This window comes from Entelurus aequoreus, linkage group LG01, assembly GCF_033978785.1.
Source record: "Entelurus aequoreus isolate RoL-2023_Sb linkage group LG01, RoL_Eaeq_v1.1, whole genome shotgun sequence".
In the NCBI taxonomy this organism is placed as follows: domain Eukaryota; kingdom Metazoa; phylum Chordata; class Actinopteri; order Syngnathiformes; family Syngnathidae; genus Entelurus; species Entelurus aequoreus.
The window spans coordinates 47,713,182-47,736,989 of NC_084731.1; the positions used below are offsets into that span (position 1 = coordinate 47,713,182).

General features: G+C 38.9%; 1 protein-coding gene across 3 annotated transcripts in view; it reads left to right on the top strand.

Annotated features, from left to right (window-relative positions):
• celsr2 (cadherin, EGF LAG seven-pass G-type receptor 2) overlaps positions 1-23,808 on the top strand; it is a 230,372-nt gene that overhangs the window by 195,784 nt on the left and 10,780 nt on the right. For all 3 annotated transcript variants that reach the window (XM_062053464.1, XM_062053480.1, XM_062053471.1), the window contains exons 10-26: positions 2,238-2,417; positions 2,500-2,613; positions 5,813-5,969; positions 6,041-6,182; positions 6,253-6,373; positions 10,676-10,859; positions 10,940-11,041; positions 11,173-11,267; positions 13,391-13,600; positions 13,689-13,872; positions 15,365-15,689; positions 15,753-15,920; positions 15,997-16,120; positions 21,259-21,459; positions 21,530-21,704; positions 21,773-21,885; positions 21,960-22,042. In XM_062053464.1, coding sequence (XP_061909448.1) covers positions 2,238-2,417; positions 2,500-2,613; positions 5,813-5,969; positions 6,041-6,182; positions 6,253-6,373; positions 10,676-10,859; positions 10,940-11,041; positions 11,173-11,267; positions 13,391-13,600; positions 13,689-13,872; positions 15,365-15,689; positions 15,753-15,920; positions 15,997-16,120; positions 21,259-21,459; positions 21,530-21,704; positions 21,773-21,885; positions 21,960-22,042 — 2,678 coding nt within the window. The remainder of the gene's footprint in view (positions 1-2,237; positions 2,418-2,499; positions 2,614-5,812; positions 5,970-6,040; positions 6,183-6,252; positions 6,374-10,675; positions 10,860-10,939; positions 11,042-11,172; positions 11,268-13,390; positions 13,601-13,688; positions 13,873-15,364; positions 15,690-15,752; positions 15,921-15,996; positions 16,121-21,258; positions 21,460-21,529; positions 21,705-21,772; positions 21,886-21,959; positions 22,043-23,808) is intronic.

Here is a 23,808-nt window from a genome sequence, read left to right on the forward strand (position 1 = left end):
TGTGGATCGAAATTTACGTCACAACCCCTATGCGTCATCTTTTGCTGCCAAGCAATTGTGTTGTTTTTAGCGGTCAACCCTCGGTAAGCTAGCAATGGACAGATCAAAAAAGAGAAACATTTGATTGGTTCACCTGCGTGCTTAATATGTGGGGAGGAAATAGCAAACAAAGCAAAACAAAAAAAAAATCAAACGTTGAAAGACATTTCCAGAACAAATACACAACATTCGGAGAAAGTACCCAGCTGGAGATGACGGAAAAAGAGCAGTTTCTGAACTGCTGCTGAAAGCTGATCAGAGCAAAAATACTTGGTGAGTCATTTTCTGTCTCGTGTATGATTTTAAATAAATGCTTTAGCAAAAGTATAATGGAATTATCAGTGGTGTTATCATCAGTTTAGGGATCACACAGAATTTGTGGCTGTCGTTGGGTTTTATTTGGTGGGAAATGGGCTCAAATGGCTGGTATTGTTATGTTTTAACAATAATTTAATTATTTATTCGATAATACTTATTATGACCAAACTAAGCAAATTATAACAGTGACATTAGTAATAATAAGAACCCTAACTATTTTATAGAAATGTAATTCATACTCTGTCATGTATGTTTTGCCCTTGTTTGTTTTTATGAACCAAATATTTGTGTATACTTTATAATGTATGATATAATTTTTATATTTTCAAAAATTTGTTATGAAAGTTGCTGACCCCTGGTTTAATGAACAATTTAATAAAAAAATTTAAAGTATTTGAATTTTATAAATTGGAAATGGAGGTTATTTACTCAGAAACAAAGAAAAAAAATACAAATATTTATAATGTAATATCCCAAAATAAAAATAAACAATCATTTCTATTGGAGGATGGGGGACAGGCAAATAAATTTTAGTAGTAATAATAAAATAAAAGGTATACATTAAACGTTAAATTTTATTAATTTGAAATAATAGGCAGCACGGTGGCAGAGGGGTTAGTGCGTCTGCCTCACAATACGAAGGTCCTGAGTAGTCCTGGGTTCAATCCCGTGCTCAGGATCTTTCTGTGTGGAGTTTGCATGTCCTCCCCGTGACTGCGTGGGTTCCCTCCGGGTACTCCGGCTTCCTCCCACTTCCAAAGACATGCACCTGGGGATAGGTTGATTGGCAACACTAAAATTGGCTGTAGTGTGTGAATGTGAGTGTGAATGTTGTCTGTTTATCTGTGTTGGCCCTGCGATGAGGTGGCGACTTGTCCAGGGTGTACCCCGCCTTCCGCCCGATTGTAGCTGAGATAAGCTCCAGCACCCCCCGCTACCCCGAAGGGAATAAGCGGTAGAAAATGGATGGATGGATGGATGGATGAAATAATAATAGTGAAATGTAAAAATATTGTGATATGCTCCAATTATTATCTGAGATTACAAAAAAAGGAAACCTTTTGTATGAAAAAAGGTTGAATATATATTTTTTTAAATATTGAAAAACAAATGATTTGATGATTGTCATTAGTTCTTATGAAATTGAAACAATTTAATCATTATTGTTTCATTACTAATATATATATTTCAAAATCTTTTTAATTATTTGATGATTTTTACAGTTACTTAATGGTATTTATACTGTATGTAATTCAATGACATGATTTGAAGGCAATTTTAATGATTTGATGACATTTTTATTTCTATTTGCATTATTTAATGACATTATCATGATGATGCTAAACCCCTAAATTGCCAAAGTATGTTAGTTGATAAGATAAGAAGCAAAATACATAGAAAATGTGATTATAATACCACAAATGTTTGAAAATATTATAAATTATGTTTTATTGAGATTGTAGCTGAGATAGGCTCCAGCTCCCCCCGCGACCCCGAAGGTAATAAGCGGTAGGAAATGGATGGATGGATAGTCAGGATACATTTAAATAAAAGTAAGATAGTAAATAAAGTGAGATCATATGATAATTAGAATTATTATAATTCTGTACCTCAATAATTCTCAACTTATTGAAAAAAGAAGAAAAAATAATGTTAAATGCAAATAAAATGTGATGGTTTTCATGAATTGTCACTAAATTGAGATTGGTTCAGCTTGGCAGCTAGTAGCGCCTCCTGCTGGCTGAGTGTTGTCCAGCACATGACTGAATATACTAAGAGATTCCACTTTTTTACACGCGTAAGCATGTTTAAACACGACAAACATGGATGTTCTTGTCCTCCCCTCACTATTCTTCTTCTTGGCCTTTTGACCTTCACAGCTGCGCGGCGGGAGTGTGTTGATGGGCCTCCACAAGGGGGAAGACTCCACTCTATCCCGCGTGGAGGAGATGCTGGTGAACGATGGCGACTGGCATCATCTGCAATTGGATATCAGCAGTGTGGGCAGGCCAGACGGCCAACATAAGGCGGTTCTATCCGTCGACCACGGCCTCTACCTGGTGAGCCATCCTGCTAATATTTATTCATGACAATCTCCTTGCTCTGCGGCGCATCACTTCCAGCGTCTTGTGTGTGTTTTAGGCCAGTATGCAAGTGGATGGAGAGCTGCAGGAGTCCATGCTGAAGGCGGTCAGCGTTGGAGGTTTAGCGGCGCCTGATGGGAAAATCCAGCATGGCTTCCGAGGCTGTATACAAGTGAGAATACGTCATCTTTATAAATAATGCATTATTCTCTCTTTTTGATTGCATGCTGTTACAGTATGTCTTTCATCGTATTGTTCTATGGAGACAGTTTGGAAAAGGCAGTACAGTGCAAAAATAACTATACAGAATTTTTTTTTTTCAAATTATGCCATAACCAAATTAAGTAAAAAAAATTAAAAAAGAATAAAAAAACAACAAATTTAAAACATGTAGTATGTTTAGGTTGTTCATGAATTCATTAAAAATTAATTAAATTAGTCATATTAAATCATCATAATAATAAATGATTTAATTAAATATTAATTTAAATCATTTAATGATATTTGTACTTATTAACTGACATTATTTGATGTATTCAAATTTTGTATTTAATGACATTTATATTTATCAAATGGCATTATCATTTAATTTATTATAATTATGTGTTATTTAATAGCGTTTACATCTAATAAATGGTGATAAATTTGATACTCGGGATCAGGGTCTTTCTGTGTGAAATTAGCATGTTGACCCCGTGACTGCGTGGGTTCCTTCCGCGTACTCCAGCTTCCTCCCACCTCCTGTCTATCTGTGTTGGCCCTGCGATGAGGTGGCGACTTGTCCGCCCGAATGCAGCTGGGATAGGCTCCAGCCCCCTGCGACCCTGAGAGGGAGAAGCGGTAGAAAATGGATGGAATTTATTTTTTTATATAATTAAATTATTTAATCACATTTGTATTTCTTAAGCCCCATTTTAATTTAATTTAAATACATTCTGTATTGTTTGATTACACTTATATTTCTTAATTAGTATTATTTAATCTAATGAAATGTAGTATTATTTATTGACATTAATATTTCTTAAATTAAATTTATATTTAGATTTAATAAAATTCCTTATTTTGTATTGATACTTTTAATCATTTAATTACATTTATATTTTTTAGTAGTAATTTTTGCATTATTTAATGACAGTTATAATCATTTAATAACATTTATCAATGTTATTGTATTTAATTTAATGAAATGTATGTATTATTTAGTGAGATATATATTTATTCAGTGGCATTTTTATTTAATTTGATGGAATAGAGTATCTTTTATGACAATTTTGATGAGTTGATTATGTTTTCAATGATCTATTTATGTGATAACGTATTTTTTATAATGATTTATCTCCTGAAAGGAAAACTATTTTCTTTAAAAAAAAAAAAAAAAGAAAAGAAAAGTAGGTCTTCAAGATGGGCCATTCACTTTTCACTATAAAGATTCAAAACTATTTCTTTATTTAGGAAATTATAAAAAATATGTATATATAAAATACACCAACATTTTTCATAGTGAGTCCTATATTGTTTTTTTCCTATTTGATTTTTATTTTGTTTCGATTATAAAATTATAATAAATACAAATAAATGAATTTAAAATGTTTGCAAATAATTGATTTTTCTATAAGATTTCAATTAAATATGGCCTTCATCTAAAGAACTCTCATTGAAATTCTGTAAACATACATATACAGGTAAAAGCCAGTAAATTAGAATATTTTGAAAAACTTGATTTATTTCAGTAATTGCATTCAAAAGGTGTAACTTGTACATTATATTTATTCATTGCACACAGACTGAAGCATTCACATGTTTATTTCATTTAATTTTGATGATTTGAAGTGGCAACAAATGAAAATCCAAAATTCGTGTGTCACAAAATTAGAATATTACTTAAGGCTAATACAAAAAAGGGATTTTTAGAAATGTTGGCCAACTGAAAAGTATGAAAATGAAAATATGAGCATGTACAATACTCATACTTGGTTGGAGCTCCTTTTGCCTCAATTACTGCGTTTAATGCGGCGTGGCATGGAGTCGATGAGTTTCTGGCACTGCTCAGGTGTTATGAGAGCCCAGGTTGCTCTGATAGTGGCCTTCAACTCTTCTGCATTTTTGGGTCTGGCATTCTGCATCTTCCTTTTCACAATACCCCACAGATTTTCTATGGGGCTAAGGTCAGGGGAGTTGGCGGGCCAATTTAGAACAGAAATACCATGGTCCGTAAACCAGGCACGGGTAGATTTTGCGCTGTGTGCAGGCGCCAAGTCCTGTTGGAACTTGAAATCTCCATCTCCATAGAGCAGGTCAGCAGCAGGAAGCATGAAGTGCTCTAAAACTTGCTGGTAGACGGCTGCGTTGACCCTGGATCTCAGGAAACCGAGTGGACTGACACCAGCAGATGACATGGCACCCCAAACCATCACTGATGGTGGAAACTTTACACTAGACTTCAGGCAACGTGGATCCTGTGCCTCTCCTGTCTTCCTCCAGACTCTGGGACCTCGATTTCCAAAGGAAATGCAAAATTTGCTTTCGTCAGAAAACATGACTTTGGACCACTCAGCAGCAGTCCAGCTCTTTTTTCCAGGGTCAACAGAGCAACCTGGGCTCTCATAACACCTGAGCAGTGCCAGAAACTCATCGACTCCATGCCACGCCGCATTAACGCAGTAATTGAGGCAAAAGGAGCTCCAACCAAGTATTGAGTATTGTACATGCTCATATTTTTCATTTTCATACTTTTCAGTTGGCCAACATTTCTAAAAATCCCTTTTTTGTATTAGCCTTAAGTAATATTCTAATTTTGTGACACACGGAATTTTGGATTTTCATTTGTTGCCACTTCAAATCATCAAAATTAAATGAAATAAACATTTGAATGCATCAGTCTGTGTGCAATGAATAAATATAATGTACAAGTTACACCTTTTGAATGCAATTACTGAAATAAATCAAGTTTTTCAAAATATTCTAATTTACTGGCTTTTACCTGTATATATATATATATATATATATATATATATATATATATATATATATATATATATATATATATATATATATATATATATATATATATACACATACATACATACGTACATATATATATGTGTATACATGTAATTTATGTACATGTATACACATTGTATATTTTTATATAATATGTAACATATATTATATATGTATTTAAATATATATGTATTTATTTAAATATATAAAACATGTGTGAATATATTTTAGAAAAGGAATCCCAGAAAATTGTTGCACATTACCAAAATATATATTCTTTATTGTATTATTTGTCATTGTCATTATAATTACCTAATTACTAGTCTACTTTCATCCTCCAGGCCAATGAAGATATTTTGTTCTGTGTGCAGGGTCTTCGTGTCGGGGGTGCTCTGAGTCTGTCTCTGGCCAGGAAGGTGAATGTGGAGGCGGGCTGCAACGTGCCCGACCCATGCGGCTCGGGCCCATGTCCTTCCAACAGCTACTGCAGCGACAACTGGGACAGCTACTCCTGCACGTGTCACTCTGGTCAGCCTTGCATCCTAATACCACTTAGAAACATCCTCCTGTTGTTTAGTCCAATGTGGTCTCATTAACAGGTTATTACGGCACCAACTGCACTGACGCATGCACGCTCAACCTCTGCGAGCACGAGTCTTCGTGCACCAGGAAGACCACTTCCTCCCGCGGTTACGCATGTGATTGTCCACACAACTACTTTGGACATTACTGCGAGAAAAAGTAAAGAACGCTGCATTCACGCGTTGGCGTGATGTTTTAATATTAATAACCGATGATGTTGTCCCTGTAGGACCGACCTGCCGTGTCCCCGAGGTTGGTGGGGTCACAAAACGTGCGGCCCCTGTAACTGTCCCACTGAGCGCGGCTTTGACTCCGACTGCAACAAGACCAGTGGAGAGTGTCGCTGTAAGGTGAGCGTGTCTTTGCTAAAAGACATTTAAGACATTTAAATATTGTTTAGGGAATTACAATGAAAAGATAAGATGAATGGAAAAAAATATCAGAAAAAAAGAATACAAACTAAGTAATCTATAATAATTACACATATATAACATACAATAAACATCTGGTAATTTTCACTTTATTCAATTAAATGTTTTGTTATAGTATTATTTAAATTACAAATATAAAATTATTTGTTGTATTGTATTTGTACATATACAAACCCCGTTTCCATATAATAATAATAATAATAATACCTGGGATTTTATATAGCGCTTTTCTAAGTACCCAAAGTCGCTTTACATGTTAAAAACCCATCATTCATTCACACCTGGTGGTGGTAAGCTACTTTCGTAGCCACAGCTGCCCTGGGGTAGACTGACGGAAATAACATATGAGTTGGGAAATTGTGTTAGATGTAAATATAAACGGAATACAATGATTTGCAAATCATTTTCAACCCATATTCAGTTGAATATGCTACAAAGACAACATATTTGATGTTCAAACTGATGAACTTTTTTTTTTGCAAATAATCATTAACTTTAGAATTTGATGTCAGCAACACGTGACAAAAAAGTTGGGAAAGGTGGCAATAAATACTGATAAAGTTGAGGAATGCTCATCAAACACTTATTTGGAACATCCCACAGGTGAACAGGCAAATTGGGAACAGGTGGGTGCCATGATTGGGTATAAAAGTAGATTCCATGAAATGCTCAGTCATTCACAAACAAGGATTGGGCGAGGGTCACCACTTTGTCAACAAATGCGTGAGCAAATTGTTGAACAGTTTAAGAAAAACCTTTCTCAACCAGCTATTGCAAGGAATTTAGGGATTTCACCATCTACCGTCCGTAATATCATCAAAGGATTCAGAGAATCTGGAGAAATCACTGCACGTAAGCAGCTAAGCCCGTGACCTTCGATCCCTCAGGCTGTACTGCATCAACAAGCGACATCAGTGTGTAAAGGATATCACCACATGGGCTCAGGAACACTTCAGAAACCCACTGTCAGTAACTACAGTTGGTAACTACATCTGTAAGTGCAAGTTAAAACTCTCCTATGCAAGGCGAAAACCGTTTATCAACAACACCCAGAAACGCCGTCGGCTTCTCTGGGCCTGAGCTCATCTAAGATGGACTGATACAAAGTGGAAAAGTGTTCTGTGGTCTGACGAGTCCACATTTCAAATTGTTTTTGGAAACTGTGGACGTCGTGTCCTCGGACCAAAGAGGAAAAGAACCATCCGGATTGTTATAGGCGCAAAGTTGAAAAGCCAGCATCTGTGATGGTATGGGGGTGTATTAGTGCCCAAGACATGGGTAACTTACACATCTGTGAAGGCGCCATTAATGCTGAAAGGTACATACAGGTTTTGGAGCAACATATGTTGCCATCCAAGCAACGTTACCATGGACGCCCCTGCTTATTTCAGCAAGACAATGCCAAGCCACGTGTTACATCAACGTGGCTTCATAGTAAAAGAGTGCGGGTACTAGACTGGCCTGCCTGTAGTCCAGACCTGTGTGGCGCATTATGAAGCCTAAAATACCACAACAGAGACCCCCGGACTGTTGAACAACTTAAGCTGTACATCAAACAAGAATGGGAAAGAATTCCACCTAAGAAGCTTAAAAAATGTGTCTCCTCAGTTCCCAAACGTTTACTGAGTGTTGTTAAAAGGAAAGGCCATGTAACACAGTGGTGAACATGCCCTTTCCCAACTACTTTGGCACGTGTTGCAGCCATGAAATTCTAAGTTAATTATTAATTGCAAAAAAAAAATAAAGTTTATGAGTTTGAACACCAAATATCTTGTCTTTGTAGTGCATTCAATTGAATATGGGTTGAAAAGGATTTGCAAATCATTGTATTCCGTTTATATTTACATCTAACACAATTTCCCAACTCATATGGAGACGGGGTTTGTATATATATATATATATATATATATATATATATATATATATATATATATATATATATATATATATATTTTTTTTTTTTTTTTTTTAAATATATTTCTGGGGGTACGCTCTGGGCCTGCTTGACAGGCAGGGGTCGGCGCCTCAGGCTACTGCATCCGGGCTGCGTGTCTGGAGCTCCTGGGTCCCACCGTCCATCCCTTCCTAGTGCCCGTCTTGGTTGGGGCCTGCTGGGTCTTGTCCCCGCGTCTATTGTGGTAGCTTGGTGCTGCAAGGTGTTCCGAGGTGCTGCAAGTCGGCCAGCTGCTGGGGTAGTGACCTTGTGTGTCAGCATGTCTGTGATCTTCTTTTAATTCATTTTTTAATATAATAATAATAGTTATTATTATTATTCCATCCATCCATTTTCTACCGCATGTCCCTTTTTGGGGTCGTTATTATCCATCCATCCATCCATCTTCTTCCGCCTATCCGAGGTCGGGTCGCGGGGGCAGCAGCTTAAGCAGGGAAGCCCAGACTTCCCTCTCCCCAGCCACTTCGTCCAGCTCCTCCCGGGGGATCCAGAGGCGTTCCCAGGCCAGCCGGGAGACATAGTCTTCCCAACGTGTCCTGGGTCTTCCCCGTGGCCTCCTACCGGTCGGACGTGCCCTAAACACCTCCCTAGGGAGGCGTTTGGGTGGCATCCTGACCAGATGCCCGAACCACCTCAACTGGCTCCTCTCGATGTGGGGAACCAGTGGCTTTACTCTGAGCTCCCCCCGGATGGCAGAGCTTCTCACCCTGTCTCTAAGGGAGAGCCCCGCCACCCGGCGGAGGAAACTCATTTCGGCCGCTTGTACCCGTGATCTTGTCCTTTCGGTCATAACCCAAAGCTCATGACCATAGGTGAGGATGGGAACGTAGATCGACCGGTAAATTGAGAGCTTTGCCTTCTGGCTCAGCTCCTTCTTCACCACAACGGATCGATACAGCGTCCGTATTACTGAAGACGCCGCACCGATCCGCCTGTCGATCTCACAATCCACTCTTCCCTCACTCGTGAACAATACTCCGAGGTACTTGAACTCCTCCACTTGGGGCAGGGTCTCCTCCGCAACCCGGAGATGGCACTCCACCCTTTTCCGGGCGAGAACCATGGACTCTGACTTGGAGGTGCTGATTCTCATCCCAGTCGCTTCACACTCAGCTGCGAACCGATCCAGCGAGAGCTGAAGATCCTGGCCAGATGAAGCCATCAGGACCACATCATCTGCAAAAAGCAGAGACCTAATCCTCATACTTGCCAACCTTGAGACCTCCAATATCGGGAGGTATATTTACAGCTAGAATTCACCAACTCAAGTATTTCATGTATATATATATATATATATATATATATATATATATATATATATATATATATATATATATATATATATATATATATATATATATATATATATATATATATATATATATATATATATATATATAAATACTTGACTTTCAGTGAATTCTAGCTATATATATATATATTTTTTATTTTATTTTATTATATATATAAATAAAAGAAATACTTGAATTTTAGTGTTCATTTATTTACACATATACACACACACACACAACACTCATCTACTCATTGTTGTACTTGAAAGTACAATGCTTTGTTAAGGGTTGAATTGTCCATCCTCTTTCTATTCTCTGTCGCTATTTTTCTAACCATGCTGAACACCCTCTCTGATGATGCATTGCTGTGTGGCACGCACAAAAGTGCTTTCATCAAATGCACGAGAGTGTGGAATCTTCCATCTCTCCCTAGCATGGCCCAAAACCGGTCAATCCTTGCTTCCTGGGGAAGATCTTCCCTGGCAAGCAATTGGTACTCCAGTACTTGTACCCGGAGGCTGGTCAGGTCCAATCGCAGCTGCGGCAGACTTTTTTTTTTTGGGGCGTGGCCTCCAGCTCCGGCTGAATACCGGGAGTTTGTTGGGAGAAAATCTCTGTCGGGAGGTTGTCGGGAGAGGCGCTGAATATCGGGATTCTCCCGCTAAAAACGGGAGGGTTGGCAAGTATGAATCCTGCAGCCACCAAACCAGATCCCCTCAACGCCTTGACTGCGCCTAGAAATTCTGTCCATAAAAGTTATGAACAGAATCGGTGACAAAGGGCAGGACAAAAAAAAAAAAAGTCTAATATTTTCGCAATCGACTGGTAGGATCCGAAAGATCGAGTGGCGAACCCTGTTGAATTATATATGTACAGGTATTCACTGTATATATTATGTGATATAGCAGCGTGTATTATAAGGACTATTAAAGTATATAGTTAAATATTTCAACAACAAATGTGTCCTTTTTTCAGGACAATCACTATCGTCCTGAAGACGGCGACACATGTCTGCTGTGCGACTGCTACCCGGTGGGCTCCTTCTCCCGAACATGTGACCGTGACAGTGGGCAGTGTCAGTGTAAGGCAGGGGTGATCGGGCGCCAGTGTGACCGCTGTGACAACCCCTTCGCCGAGGTTTCCTCTAACGGCTGCGAAGGTCAGAAGATGTTACTGCCAGCTCCATCTGTTGTTTCTATTGCTGAATCTTTTTTATATATTCTTGTCCATCCCTGACAGTCATTTATGACAGCTGCCCCCAGGCCATAGAGGCGGGAATCTGGTGGCCCAGGACCAAGTTTGGTCTCCCTGCTGCAGTCCCTTGCCCCAAGGGCACTCTGGGTAGGAGGAGCTTGGAATTAGCATCACATAATGACAATGCATGGATGTTTGCCTCAAGCATTTTGTGGCTGCAATCAATTTCTCAGCTCATGTAATGCAAGCACTTTTCCTCTTCCTCATCCTCCTCACAGGCACCGCCATTCGCCATTGTGACGAACACAAGGGATGGCTGCCTCCTAACCTCTTCAACTGCACCTCGGTCACCTTCAGCCAACTCAAAGCGCTGGTGGGTACTGTAGATTCTGTGTGTCTTTGCACCTGACCTCACCCCTAAACCACACAAATATTTCATATTTTCAATTTTGTTTAGCAACTCTCTCAAGGATTATTCCTTCACATGGAACTCATTCATCTAGACGGAAATTATAAAAATGACATGCAAGATGAGATATTTAAGTGACTCTGTGTTGTTAGTTAAGTTATTGTTATTCTTATTGTTTTTTTATTGTTTTCAATCAATCATCATGTTTACTTATATAGCCCTAAATCACGAGTGTCTCAAAGGGCTGCACAAGCCACAACGACATCATCGGCTCAGATCCCACATCGGGGCAAGAAAAAACTCAACCCAATGGGATGACAATGAGAAACCTTGGAGGGGACCGCAGATGTGGGGCCCGCTCCTCCCGGGCGACCGGTGCAATGGACGTCGAGTGGATCTAACATTACATTGTGAGAGTCCAGTCCATAGTGGATCTAACATAATAGTGATAGTCCAGTCCATAGTGGGGCCAGCAGGAGATCATCTTGAGTGGAGACAGGTCAGCAGCGCAGACACGTCCCCAACTGATGCACAGACGAGTGGTCCACCCTGGGTCCCGACTTTGGACAGCTAGCGGTTCATCTGTGGTCACCAATTCTGTGCCCCCCCTCTCCACGAAGGAGAGGGGGGCAGAGTAGAAAAGAGACTGGTCTAAAAGGGGGGTCTATTTAAAGGCTAGAGTATACAAATGAGTTTTAAAATGGGACTTAAATGCTTTTACTGAGGTAGCATCTCTAACTGTTACCGGGAGGGCATTCCAGAGTACTGGAGCCCGAATAGAAAAGGCTCTATAGCTCGCAGACTTTTTTTGGGCTCTGGGAATCACTAATAAGCCGGAGTTCTTTGAACGCAGATTTCTTGCCGGGACATATGGTACAATACAATCAGCAAGATAGGATGGAGCTAGACCGTGTAGTATTTTATACGTAAGTAGTAAAACCTTAAAGTCACATCTTATGTGCACAGGAAGCCAGTGCAGGTGAGCCAGTATAGGCGTAATATGATTAAACTTTCTTGTTCTTGTCAAAAGTCTAGCAGCCGCATTTTGTACCAACTGTGATCTTTTAATGCTTTTTTTTATTTTTAATTGTCACATACTGTAAACTATTTCATATATTTTTGTAACAGTTCATTATTTCCTTTATGATTTAATAATAATTGGACATAGTCAGGAATAAATCACTAATGTTGCTATATTGATTAAAAAGAAAATTATTAATTCTATTGTTTGTATTATTATAACAGTCACATAAACTATATTGGAAGTCATACCAATTAAAAGAGTCAGTTATATTATTCCTATTATTATTTATTATGTTTGTTTTATCCGATTAAAAATTATTTTAATAGTCACATAAATGAATTTAGACATATTTAATGACAGTATTTAGAAGATCATATACAAATATTTAGAAATAGTCAGGAAAGAAAATCACACTTTTGTGCTACATTCATTAAACTAGTCAGCTTTATTATTCCAATTATTATATATTATTATTTGTTTATTTGTGGGAATAAGCGATAGAAAATGGATGGATCGATGGATGTACTTGTTTTATCAAGTTTTTTTTTTAAATACCTACATAAACAATTTTAGTATATATGATAATGTAGACATATTAATCTTTTGTTAATGATACTTAGAAAAGTCGGAAATAATCACACTAATGATACAATACTAATTAAAAGAGGAAGTAATTATCATCAATATTGTTATTATTAGTATAATAATATTATTAGTATATGCAGGAATACTTATAACATACTTATTTATTGTAATTAACTCCATAATATTCCGACTAATTACTTTTTTTTAACTGGCTGATGCTTGCTAATCATAATTATTAAAATATCAAAAAAGAAAAATTACTAAAATACATATAACAAACAAAAAATAAGAAAATATTATTAGTATTATTTTACTATACATATGTTTGTTAATTTGATAGTCACACAATGACGACATAAAGAAAGAAATAAACTTTGCTTCTTCCTACTCCTCTACGGACACGATAAATTGTGTAAACATGTGACGTACTTCAGTGTAACTTTGTTAGTTATGTTGGAAATGTATTTTCCTCTCCCAGTTGGAAAGGTTTTCCCAGAATGCATCACTGCTGGACTCAGGACACATCCAGCACACGGCGACCATGTTGGCCAACGCCACCTTACACACAGAGAAGTACTACGGCAGCGATGTGAAAGTAGCATATGGCCTCACTCGGAGAATTCTGCAGCACGAGAGCGAGCAGCAGGGATTCAATCTCACGGCCACGCAGGACGTCCACTTCACTGAGGTGACACCACGCTAAGACCAGCTGGAATGGATGACGCGTCACCACGGCGACTGTCTGAGCTCCTCTCTCCTCTCTGTCGCTCCTTCAGAACCTGGTCCGTGTGGGCAGTGCCATCCTGTCCGCAGACACACGTGCACACTGGGAGCTGATCCAGCACACGGAAGGCGGCACGGCGGCCCTCCTGCGCCATTACGAGGAATACGCCAGCACTCTGGCTCAGAACATGAGGAAGACCTACCTCAGCCCCTTCACCATCGTCACGCCATACATAGGTCAGCCTCACCTCACATTTTTTAACAATAATTTCATAATTTATTCAGTAATACTTATTTGACCAAACAAAGCAAATAATATCAGTGACATTAGTAATAATAATAACTCCTAACTATTTTATTATATTTACTTCACACTTTGTCATGTACGTTTTGCCCTTGTTTGTTTTTATGAACCAAATATTTGTGCATACTTTATAATGTATGATATTGTTTTAATGTTTTCTAAAATGTGTTATGCACAGTGTATATTATTATATTTTTATATTATGACTAAAACTACTACTATTATAATAATAACAATAAAGTATACATACTATTTATTTAGTTGTTAATGAAAAGAAAACATTTATTATATGCTATTTAACATATTTAAAAAACATAAATTGAAATTTGAATATGATACAATAAATAATATATCAAAAAACTATTATAAAAAGATTTCCAAAACAAACAATACTAGGATTTGTAATTGTTAATAATATCATTATATATTACATGGTGCATAGCAAATTAAAAAAGTTTTAAAATACTAATATTACAGTGTATACTATAAAATATTCACAAAATAAATTGGTTTACAAAAACCAACCGGACACAAATAATAATTGTAATAAAACAAGTCCAAGTATTGTAATTATTGTAATAATAACAATATTAGTATTAGAAGTACCAAATGTTTTAATTTTTTTTATAATATAAATGTTTTATTAATATTAAAAAATAAATATATTTATATTATGTTATAATATATATTTGTAATTGTATACATTATATTATAAAATAAATATTACTATGCTAATTAATGTACAGTAATATACTTTTAATATTCATAGCAATAATGATAATCTCAATAAAAATACAAGTACTGGTATTGTTTTTGTTAACCAAATATTTAAAAAATATTTTATAAAATGAATATTTTGGTATTTTAAAATCTTTTGAATTTTATGATTTGTTTAATGTATATACTCCTAATATTAATTTAAATTAATACACTATTAATTTTATTATATATATATATATATATATATATATATATATATATATATATATATATATATATATATATATATATATATATATATATATATATATATATATATATATATATACATATATATATATATATATATATATATATGTATATATATCATACTATATTATATATATAATAATATTATTATATATTAATATATTAGTAATAGAAATACTGATAATGTTAATAATAATAATAAAACAAGTATTACTATGATTTTGTTTTCAAATGATTAATGTTCAACATTTCTAAGTGAGTAATAATATTTAAATAATAATAATATTAAAAATGTTTTTTGTCTCTTTTCAATAAGTTTAATAGTATAAAAAAACTAAATATTTTATTAAAAAAACACAAAAGTGAGTTTGACAGTATTTGAAAGCAGTAAAAATGTGTGTAAACTTTTAGTATAAACAAATATGGATTTCTTTCTGACATGTTTGTCTCGTGCAGTCGTCTCTGTGGACCGTCTCAAAAAGAGGAATTTCGCGGGGGCCAAGCTCCCGCGCTACCAGTCCTTGAGGGGCCCTCGCCCAATGGACCTGGAGACCACCGTCACCCTGCCCGACTCTGTCTTCCAACCGGCCGTGGACACCAAAGGACACAGACACCTGGACGTTTTCCCAGAATCCTCTCTGACGAACCGTTCCTCCGCCAACAGAAAGAGACGCCATCATCCCGATGACGGCCAGCAGGACGCCGTCGCCAGCGTGATCATCTTCCACAGTCTGGCTACTCTGCTGCCTGAGAACTACGACCCCGACAAGCGCAGTCTTCGGTAAAAAAGACAACAGATTTTGTCGAGGTGATGTTGATAACCAAGTATCTTCTGGTTTGTCAGCGTACCAAAGCGCCCCGTCATAAACACGCCTGTGGTGAGCATCACCGTGCACGACAACGACGAGCCGCTGCAGCACCCTCTGGACAAACCCATCACGCTGCAGTTCCGCCTGGTCGCCACAGAGGAGCGCTCCAAACCCATATGCGTCTTCTGGAACCACACCATACTGTCAGCATACAGGCACACACAAACCATCTTGACGACTTTAGTCCATTTCTCTGATTGTTGGCTTTTTATTGATCAGAGCTGGAAAAGGCGGCTGGTCAGCGAAGGGCTGCGAGGTTGTATTCAGGAACAACACTCACATCAGCTGTCAGTGCTATCACATGACCAGCTTCGCCGTGCTCATGGACATCTCCAGGAGAGAGGTAGGACACGCTCAGTACTGATACCAACCCGAGGCTACCAAAACACAGCATGTAAGAAGAGTATTATTCATTTTCCGAGGGCACGCGTTTGTTTGTTGCTAGGCAGAATATTTGTGGGACTTTGCTGAGCAGCAGAAGATTGGGGTTTCCCAAACTGCATGTCGAGGGCTATAATGGGTCCTCTGTTAACTATTAATAGGTCGGCAATTGTACGTAAAATGGCATAAGGGATTTTATTGATCATACATTTGGCACAAATTTGTCATGATCCTTTGCCCGGATCATGTGTTGTTTAGTCTTTGACTTCCTCAGTTCCTGTTTTGAGCACCCCTGGGTTTGTGTTTTGGTTGCCATGGGTGCAGATTGGTTTCACCTGCCTCTGATTAATGTTGGGCACGCTCACCTGCTGCCGGGCTCTAATCAGAGAGCTACTTATTCCTGTTTTTCGCCACACAATGTCTGTTAAGTTAAAGTTAAAGTACCAATGATTGTCACACACAATGTTTTTTCAAATTTCACCACTGTGTGGTGAAATTTGTCCTCTGCATTTGACCCATCCTCTTGTTCACCCCCTGGGAGGTTTTGATTGATTGAGACTTTTATTAGTAGGTTGCACAGTGAAGTACATATTCCGTACAATTGACCACTAAATGGTAACACCCGAATAAGTTTTTCAACTTGTTTAAGTCGGGGTCCATTTAAATTGATTCATGATACAGATATATACTATCATATATACTATCATCATAATACAGTCATCACACAAGATAATCACAATGAATTATTTACATTATTTACAATCAGGGGTGTGGGGGGGGGTTAGGATATGGACATCAAGTAGTGGACATAGAGAGAGAGAGAGAGAGAGAGAGAGATCAGAAGGCATAAGAAGGTGAGGGGAGCAGTGGGCAGCAGCGGCGGCCGCGCCCTAGAATCATTTTTGGTGATTTAACCCCCAATTCGTGGCGAAGTTGGTAGAGTGGCTGTGCCAGCAATTGGAGGGTTGCTGGTTACTGGGGTTCAATCCCCACCTTCTACCATCCTAGTCATGTCCGTTGTGTCCTTGGACAAGACACTTCACCCTTGCTCCTGATGGCTGCTGGTTAGCGCCTTGCATGGCAGCTCCCGCCATCAGTGTGTGAATGTGTGTGTGAATGGGTGAATGTGGAAATACTGTCAAAGCGCTTTGAGTACCTTGAAGGTAGAAAAGCGCTATACAAGTATAACCCATTTATCATTTATTTATAATTCCAACCCTTGATGCTGAGTGCCAAGCAGGGAGGTAATGGGTCCCATTTTTATAGTCTGGCCTTCTTCTTTGTTTCCACGCAGTTACGACGGCTACTAATTTGATTCCTGAGCTAAGCTTCGCCTTTTTGTTTGCCTGTTTACATGCTAAGCTTATCTTGTTCGCTATTCCGTTAGCTTATTCCGTTAGCTTCCCGTGCTATCGGCACGCTGGTGCTCTTTTGTTTGTATCCCGCATGATTTATGGACAATAAATAATTTCCTTACCTGCACCTTGCCTCCGGAGTTCCGTCTGCATCTAGGAGAACGATCCATGCATCACCATGCGACCCCGCCCTGACAAAATTGTCTTGATTAATCAAGTAACTATTTTTAACTGCAATACTAACCCATGTTAGCAAGAACACTTGTTTAAAAAGTTTGCTGTGGGGCAGAGGGTTCACTGCCCCACCTAGCAGTGAAAGCACGGAGAGGGGCGACAGAAAAACAGTCAAACCGAGTCAGACAGATGCACTAAAAGGCTTATTAGCCCCGAAAACAGATGTGTAAGGATGATCACATGTATTTACCACGAAAGTCACTACTGTGTATTAAATATTAAAATGTAATTAAAAATAGCTCCAAATAATGGCTTTTGTAATGAATTGCTGAGCCTTGTATAGTCACTGGGTGTGAGAACCACAAAATTAAAAAAATTAAAATAACTGCAGGATTTGAAATTCGTAGCAACTTAAACGGCTGTGGCTGTAAGCAACCTCCTGATGTTTTTTAAATAACTCCACAAAATGGTAGTGGGATTTGAAGTATGATGAGCAGTCAGCATGCAGCAGCTTTATCTAGCTCTGCATGCGCTATAAAATGTTGGTCAATGGTACGAAACTTGGGGTAGCGTTTGTTACAATGAACTCAATAATGCCGACTGAACAGTTTGCTCCTCAGCACTACTCCAACATCAGTTCTGTTGCTGCTGTGTTGTGCAATATACTTTCTCATGCACTCCTGTTATTATATTACATCCTATTAGCTTCAACACGCTTGATGATTAGATCACTTACGGTATTTAAGACAAGCTACTTCTTTACTTTTGTGCCCCAAAAGTATGGAGAGTCAAATGGAAAGGTAAATACATCTTAAAATATTTACTTAAATGTGCCATTAAGTATTAAACATTTTAAATACCGTATTTTTCGGACCATAGGGCACACCGGATTAAAAGGCGCACTGCTGATGAGCGGGTCTATTCAGGTCTTTTTTCATACATAAGGCGCATTATTATGTTTTTTTCTAAATGTAAAACACTATCTTTTGGTCACATGTTTGTGATGGTGGTTCTTTGGTCAAAATGTTGCATAGATTATGTTTTACAGACCATTTTCAAGTAGCTTTCTGAGCATCTTTCAGGATGTGCCGTTTTGTGGGCGGTCTTATTTACGTGGCTCACCTCCGGCAGAGTCTTCTCCCCGTCATCTTTGTTGTAGCGGTGTAGCGTGCAAGGACGGGAGTGGAAGAAGTGTCAAAAGATGGAGCTAACTGTTTTAATGACATTCAGACTTTACTTAAATCAATAACGGAGCAGCATCTCCTCATCCGTGGCTCACTAGTGCAACATCAACACCAGAAATGTGTCCTGTGAAAAACCGTCTGACTGGAACCCTCTAATAACTAAAGTTCCTTGGGTGAATAATGTAAACTCACTACAGTTTTTCACACATTGATAGCTAGTCTACTGACAGATATAAGTAAGAACTTTACACTACTTTATATTAGAAATGGCAACAGCGGAGGATGAATGTCCCATAACAAGAATATAGACAAAGAGAAGAAATGTATGACTACGGTGTCGGCACGGACTGCAATTGCGGACGCGCACACATTTTCAGGACTTATGCAGATCACAAATACACATCAGCAGGTACCATAAGGTAAGAGAAGTTGATTTTCCATAACATTGCGAAACAAAATGCCAAATAATATGTCTGTTAATAAGTGCCATTTTGCGGTCCTTATACACACACCATAATAATACTCAATTTTTGAGCGCCGTGTGTAATGTTTTATATTCTCAATGGAACACTTAAAGTTTTGGTGTTTTTTACTGCCATCATATTGCAGTCTACACGTATCTCTTATGTATGACTGCCATCTACTGGTCACACTTATCATTACACCATGTACCAAATAAAATTGCTTCCAGGTCAGTAAGCACAACCAGAAGTATGCCGTAGATTAGGCGCACCGGGTTATAAGACACACTGTCGATATTTGAGAAAATGAAAGGATTTTAAGTGTGCCTTGTAGTCCGAAAAATACGGTAAATACACAATTGTGTCAATAAATGTCATTACTTTATTTTACAAATTATTTAAATGTAAAAGTACATTTAAATAATGTAATGAACTATATGTTATTGATTTCATTTTTTATGATTTAATTAATTATTTCATGATTTAATTAATCATGTCATTACATATGCATGTGAGCGCTTCATGAATTAATTTTATCTGTCAAACTCACCCATCAAAGTTGAACAGTTACAGAGTCCAATCCTTTCTTTGGGCTAAAGCCTGGACTTTGGAAGTGTTTGAAAACATGGCGGCTCAGGATTTGTCGCAGTTATTTCTGCACTTTCTGACCAAGATGTCGACCAGTATTCCTCCACTTCTCTGGTCGAAGTTCCACAGACAAGTGGAAGTGGCGAAGGTAAACCAATCAGGTGTTAAGACCCACCCACTGATTTGATGGCTTAGTTTGACAGATAAAACAATGAAGTGCTGACACACGGTATCACAAAATAAATAAATAAATCATGAAATAATAAAATAATAACATCAACAATTAATTAAATGATTGTATGATTATTTTAAAAATGAAATAATTAATCAAATGATTAAATTATTTATTAACACATTTATGTATTTAATATCAATGTTATTAATTAATGACACATTTAATTATTTGAAGACTTTTGAAGAATTGTGTCCCAGTTGACCCTTCATACAAAAAAGGGAAAGTAAGAAAATAAAGGAATGAATGAAAAGGGAAAAAACTTCCTCACCTGCCCCTGATACTGTTAAGTCTTGGCGTAAATGAGGACTCAGATGCAGAGGAGTGACAATTGACTCAGACCTTTATTTAAATAATTCCTTGCTATCTCTAGGACAGAGTGATTAAAGAAAGTGGCTACAAAATCTATCTAAGATATATTCAAGCACCTATAGGGTATTAGCATAGGACATAAGACAATAAACAGAAAATCACTCCATAAGGAGGAACAGGCAATAGCCAAAAAGTTCTATGAGTCGAATACACAAAAAAACAACAATCTATAATAATCTACAAAAAGGAAATTCTCTCATGCTAAAAAGTTGAGACGCTATAAACAGAAAGTATGTATAAAGTATTTGAGAAGCCTGAAAACTAAAAGCGCTCCAGAAGGAGGGAAAAAAAAGGAAGACAAGGCACTATGAAAATTGATACAAAAAGACTTGACCAAAAAACTTAGCAAAAGAAAATCACTCTCTCAGAGGGAACAAAGGAATCAATAAACAAAGCGAGACAATACTTATCAACTTGGTTGATGGCTGTGAACAAGGCTGGAGGTACATAGCGAGACGATATACTCTGGCAACAAGACAGGGAAAGACGAGGGCTATATACACATGAGGGAGGGTGACACAGGTGGGCACAATCAGGCAATCAGGAGAGACATCAGACCAGTGACACAGGAGGAAGGGCAAGTGGCCTGAAACGAGAGGAGGATTAGAATTTTCAAAATAAAACAGGAAATGTGCCAGACAACCCCAAAACAGGACTTCCTTCACCACGGTGTGACAGATACAAATATGTGTAATGGAGAATCTTCTCACACGTCTATTGCTGTTTTTTGTCAGAATGGCGAGATCCTTCCCATCAAAATCCTGACGTGGAGCACCGTCGGAGTGACACTGGGCTTCCTCTTCCTCACCGCCGTCTTCCTGCTGTGTCTGCGAGCCACGCAGACCAACAAGACCGGCATCATGAACAACGGTGCCGTCGCCCTCCTCCTTGCCGAACTGGTCTTCATCCTGGGGATCAACCAGGCCGACAACCCGGTAAGCTTCTCATTTTTGGGGGTTACTCTTACTGAGAAAGCCTTCAAATCTCTGCATGCTCCCGCCACAGTTCTTGTGCACGGTCATCGCCATCCTGCTGCACTTCTTCTACCTGTGCACCTTCTCCTGGCTCTTCCTGGAGAGCCTGCACGTGTACCGAATGATCAGTGAAGTGCGGGACATCAACTACGGCCCCATGAGGTTCTACTATCTGATTGGCTGGGGAGTGCCTGCCTTCATTACTGGTCTGAGCAGCAACATAAAAAACTTGTACAATACCTCCCAGCTTCTAACCCCTGCTTTTTGTCTGCAGGTCTGGCAGTGGGACTTGATCCCGAAGGCTACGGCAACCCAGACTTCTGCTGGCTTTCCGTGTACGACACGCTCATCTGGAGCTTTGCCGGACCCATCGCCGCCGTCGTGATGGTGAGGAGCGACACGGTCTTCGGATTCTGATTGTTCAGAAAAACAATAAGCATTTTTGACGTTTGTGTGTGCAGATGCACATCTTTCTCAACATCCTGTCGTCCAGAGTGTCCTGCTCAGTGAAACGCCACAGCTTAAACAAGAAGGAGCCTCGAGTGTGAGTGTCAGCCATAGTTTAAATAAGGATTTGAACATTAGACAACTTTTTACCATATTGCCTTTAAACACCACTATGGATGTGAAGAAAGTGCCTCCATTTTCAGAGGCTCAAAAGTGCAAATATAAGCCCATTTTGAGCCAATCCAGTTTTGTTTTTCAGTATAGTAATTTGCCTGTAACATTGATAAATAATGATACATTATATGACATTTTAATTAAATGCCATCCGTCCATTTTCTACCACTTGTCCCGTTGGGGCTTACGGGGGTGCTGGAGCCTATCTCAGCTGCATTCGGGCGGAAGGCGGGATACACCCTGGACAAGTTGCCACCTCATCACAGGGCCATTTAAAATGTATTAAATTTATTTGCCTCTGCATTGGATCCCAAGTATAAGCAGGAGTTATGTTTCAAGATTGTAAATGGCAAACATTTATGTAAAAGGGGCTTTTTATGTGTGGGTCCAATTTTTTTCCATCCATCCATCTTCTTCCGCTTATCCGAGGTCGGGTCGCGGGGCCAGCAGCCTAAGCAGAGAAGCCCAGACTTCCCTCTCCCCAGCCACTTCGTCCAGCTCCTCTCGGGGGATCCTGAGGTTTTCCCAGGCCAGCTGGGAGACATAGTCTCCCCAATGTGTCCTGGGTCTTCCCAGTGACCTCTGATAGGTCAGATGTGCCCTAAACACCTTCCCAAGGAGGTGTCCGGGAGACATCTTGACCAGATGCCCAAACCATCTCATCTGGCTCCTCTCGATGTGGAGGAGCAGCGGCTTTACTCTGAACTCCTCCCGAATAACAGAGTTTCTCACCCTATCTCTAAGAGAGAGCCCCACCACCCGACGAGGAAAGACATTTCTGCCGCTTGTACCCGTGATCTTGTCCTTTCGGTCATAACCCAAAGCTCGTGACCATAGGTGAGAATGGGAACGTAGATCGACCAGTAAACTGAGAGCTTTGCCTTCCGGCTCAGCTCCTTCTTCACCACGACGGATCGACACAGTGTCCGCATTACTGCAGACGCCGCACCGATCCCACGATCCACTCTTCCCACAATCGTTGACAAAACTCTGAGGTACTTGAACTCCTCCACTTGTGGCAAGATCTCCTCCCCAATTCGGAAATGACACTTCACACTTTTCCAGGCCAGAAACCATGGACACAGTCTTGGAGGCGTTGATTCCCAACCTAGTCACTTCACACTCGGCTGCGAACTGATCCAGTGAGAGCTGAAGATCCTGGCCAGATTAGACTAGCAGGACCACATCATCTCCTTAAAAGCAGAGACCTAATCCTGCAGCCACCAAACCAGATCCCCTCAACGCCCTGACTGCACGCCCTGTCAATAAAAGTTATGAACAGAATCGGTGACAAAGGGCAGCCATGGCTGAGTCCAACCCTCACTGGAAACGGGGCTGACTTACTGCCAACAATGCGGACCGAGCTCTGACACCGATCATACAGGGAGCGGACCGCCACAATCAGACAGTCCAATAACCCATACTCTCTGAGCACTTCCCACAGGACTTCCTTTGGGGAAAAATCATATTTATATGGATAAATGTACAAATACACACACAGACACTTACTAGGTTACGTTACAAGACTCAAAGTGAATGACAAAAACATTTGAAAAATTGGACCCACTCATATTAAAACCCCTTGAAGATACATTTGAATGTTTTCCACAATATAATAATTTGTCTTTAGTGCCTGTTCCTTAATTTAACCTAACATGTCAAAGTTGCACAAAAATGACACAGTTATTC